General features: G+C 46.6%; 1 protein-coding gene and 1 long non-coding RNA gene across 6 annotated transcripts in view; one reads left to right on the top strand and one right to left on the bottom strand.

Annotated features, from left to right (window-relative positions):
* Positions 1-662, bottom strand: part of U2SURP (U2 snRNP-associated SURP domain containing) — a 73,790-nt gene extending 73,128 nt beyond the window's left edge. For all 5 annotated transcript variants that reach the window (XM_005869309.2, XM_005869311.2, XM_014542176.1 and 2 more), the window contains exon 1: positions 529-662. In XM_005869309.2, coding sequence (XP_005869371.1) covers positions 529-573 — 45 coding nt within the window. In that variant the 5' untranslated portion in view covers positions 574-662. The remainder of the gene's footprint in view (positions 1-528) is intronic.
* Positions 663-982: 320 nt separating this feature from the next.
* Positions 983-3,597, top strand: part of LOC106726610 — a 20,070-nt gene continuing 17,455 nt past the window's right edge. The window contains exons 1-2 of the long non-coding RNA XR_001362678.1: positions 983-1,072; positions 1,973-2,145. This is a non-coding gene — a long non-coding RNA (uncharacterized LOC106726610). The remainder of the gene's footprint in view (positions 1,073-1,972; positions 2,146-3,597) is intronic.

The following is a 3,597-nucleotide window of genomic DNA, read 5'->3' as shown; positions in this document are numbered from 1 at the left end:
CGCCGCGCCGCCCCGCCCCCTCGGGTGGGTCCTCGGCTCACAACTGCCCGCCCCACGGGTTATTGATTCCCAGGCGGGCCTGAAGGAAATGGAGGGAGGCCGGCACGTGAGACCCAAAACCAAAGAACCGAGAAAAGATGGGCAGGGAGGGACGTAATCGCCGGGAAGCGATCACCTCTCCCAAGCTGTGATCAGCGGCCTCAGCGTGCACCAAGGTGAGACACCGTGGCGCATTTTCGCCGCTTCAGACCCCAATCGAAACCTGTCTTCATGCCAATGCCAAGCGTGGGCCGGACTCCTCACGGCAGCCCTCGCCACCCCAGGGCCCGCCAATCTCCAGCCGAGTCCGGGCTGGGACTAGGAGGGAAGCCAGGCCTCTCAACCTGCGCACCGCGGTGCGTCGGCACCCGGCCTGCCATCGCGAACGAAACGTGGACTCCCACCAAACCCCTCCCGCCGGCCAGGAGCATCAGCAGGTCCCAGACGACGGGGGGACTCTCTGACTTACGCAGTCCTCTGAGAAATTACCTTTGAACTGGCCTTCTGAGAGCCGCCTGGCGTTTTGTCCGCCATCTTGAGCTTTGCCCCTCCTTCGGCGGCGGCAGCAGCGCCGGCGAGTCGAGCGCCGAAAGAGTGGATCGCAGCGCAGCCCGCCAGAACGTCTGCAAGGCTGAATAGTCAACTGCCGAGATGGTGTTCCAGCTCGTGTGCACATGAGTTCCGGAGTCTCCTTTTCCCGGCCCCGCCCACTACGCTGGTTTTTCTGGTTGTCTCGGTTGCTGGGTGTGTTATTGGACCCGCGAATTTAAAGAAGCTTCTGGTCCTGACTTTCAGGGGCTGCCAATACTTCACTATTTTTTAAGTGCCAATCCCTGGTAGGTGCGAGCCGGTTCTGCTTCCTGGAGAGGAGGAGACGTCTCCTTAAAGAAGAAAGGCACTGATCAGCTGGGCAGGATTTTACTTCAACTCCGAAAATAGGTCTGGAACGGCCTAGGGACCTGGTGCTCCGTGCAGACTTGTTCGCACCACTGGGGAGCTCACACCCTGGTGGGAAACTTGCAGTCTGCTCAAGGTACTTGAATATAGAATTGTGCCCAGAAAGCGGAGAAGATGAGCTTTTGACCCAACCTGAGGTTCCGGCAATGGGAGATCGGACTCTAGGGCGTCTACAGAGACAGGATAAGAGAAAATCATAAAGATACTATTCTAAGTACGTTCATACTGGGCCCTGAGGCAACCAGGGTGGTTAGGATTTAGAATTATGTTCTGAGGATCTAGAGTGGCCTTCAACAGAGTTAACTAGGACTGTGACGTGGTCAGATTTTAAGTTTTTAAAGATGGCTCTGAGAACTGGGGGAAGGGAAGAGGACAAGTTCATGAGTTCACTCTATTTATGCAAACTATTTTTGAGCCCTTTTTGTGTATAAAAGCCTGCCCAAAGTGTAGAAGCTTGCAGAGACAAAAATACGTTGTCTTTATATGATTTAAAACCTAATGAAGGTTGGGCAAGAGAAGAGAACAGCAAACTAACACTGTAGAATTAAATTGATCCTGCAAGGAAAACTCAATAGCTGTGGGAACTCTGAAAGAAGTAATTAATTCTGAGGGTAAAGGTCGGGTAAGGAGATGGGGGAGATTTCACAGAGAAGGAAGCATTTGAACCAGCTCTGAAGAAGTAAAATTTTGTCTGTTAGTGTTGGGAGCAGAAGGCGGGAGGTTGGGTAGTGATGAGGGAAGCCGGTAGAACAGGATCTGTGTGCCAGACACTGAGGAATCAGCAGGCTAGGGCTCCTGTGTGAGGGGAGGGGTTAGAAGAACAAACAATAAACAAATAGCAAAAAAAAAAAAGGATTTCTAAACAAGAAATAATTAGAAAGTGACAAGTGCTATACATTGAAATTAAAATGGAACAATGCTTTGCAACCTCCAGTCCAATTGAATCTATTTTCAATCTCAGATCTTGCTTTTTCAGTTTTGTACTTCTTCCCCCACCCTCATGCTGTCCTAATTGAAGGCTACTTTTTGAAGATGGTACTTCCTCCAGGACTTTACAGACCTTCTTCCCCCGTCAAGCCTAAGTTAGAGACTGCTTCTGATCCACAGGAACCTACACTTTTCCACTGACGATGAGTTGGTCTCTATAAAGTAAATACATGCATGCTTTTCATTCAGATTCCTAAAGTTCTGCTCATAAAAAGAATTTTTACTAAATGTGTACCCCAAAAGAGTTAAAGTTAATGCAGACTTCTTCCCTCTCTTTTTCATACAATAAAGCCCTGAAGGAAGTCAGACAAATCTGACCTGACTAGAAGTTATACCTAGGCCTTTATTAAGGCCTAATTAAGTATACTTACAAAAACTCAGTCACAGCAATGAGCATAGTTCCCCTGGATACATATAAATCATGAAATCTTGGCCCTATTACTCAAACCACAAATTAAGAAGGATGAGAGAGCATGAATATACAAGTGGAATTTTTACAGAATCTTAAATTTTTCATTAGACTCACAATTACTATTGCCAAGGGACTATACACAGATAGTAAGGAAATAATACAATTTACTGCCATTAGCATTACTTTTTCACAATCACACTAAAACCAAATCACTTTTCTGCCCCACACCTGCCATCTATCTGTTCAGGGTTCTTCCTACAGCTGTGCTAAACATCAACCAAAGAGCAGTGCCAGATGCAGTCCACCCAGAGGTTTTGCTTGGCTCAAGAAGGGAGATTTTGGTTTCTTTGAAATCTGAGTTGGCATTTTTAAATTGGGAGAATTTACTTGTTTAATACTCAGGATTTCCAGCTTTTCTTAAAAAATGGGAAAGTCTGGCAATGAGCCACAGCAATTTCTTGGAAATCGGGCTAAGCACTCCAGTTCACCAGGCTGTCACCACACACATGCTGTGAACAAATAAATGCCCCACAGCCAGACTGCTTGAAGGCATTTGAGTTTTCTACTTGTTAGTGTAAGAAACATCCCAACCTGCAGAGAATTTTTATAAGCTTTTTTGGTCCAAACTGACTACATATGCCAGGGAGCAAGATCTCAAATGCTTCGAATAACAGTTTTGCAGCTTCTGCATTTGAAATTAAGGAGGGGATGTAAGGATGATTACATGGAGGTAGGAGAAAGCAAGGCAGGAATTAACTGGATTACAGGATAGTAACAAGATTATGTGATCTCTTGAGGGTTAATATATCTTTTAAGGGGAATTACTTCTGGTATTTCACAGATGTGTTGATCTAGAGCAGCGGTTCTCAACCTGTGGGTCGAGACCCCTTTGGGGGTCAAACGACCCTTTCACAGGGGTCACCTAAGACCATCGGAAAACACATATATAATTACATATTGCTTTTTTTTTTTGTTTTTTGTTTTTTGTTTTTTTTAAATATATTTTATTGATTTTTTACAGAGAGGAAGGGAGAGAGATAGAGAGTTAGAAACATCGATGAGAGAGAAACATCGATCAGCTGCCTCCTGCACACCTCCCACCGGGGATGTGCCCGCAACCCAGGTACATGCCCTTGACCGGAATCGAACCTGGGACCTTTCAGTCCGCAGGCCGACGCTCTATCCACTGAGCCAAACCGGTT

Source organism: Myotis brandtii, unplaced genomic scaffold (assembly GCF_000412655.1).
Source record: "Myotis brandtii unplaced genomic scaffold, ASM41265v1 scaffold291, whole genome shotgun sequence".
Classification (NCBI taxonomy): domain Eukaryota; kingdom Metazoa; phylum Chordata; class Mammalia; order Chiroptera; family Vespertilionidae; genus Myotis; species Myotis brandtii.
This window is presented reverse-complemented; position numbering and strand designations above follow the sequence as displayed.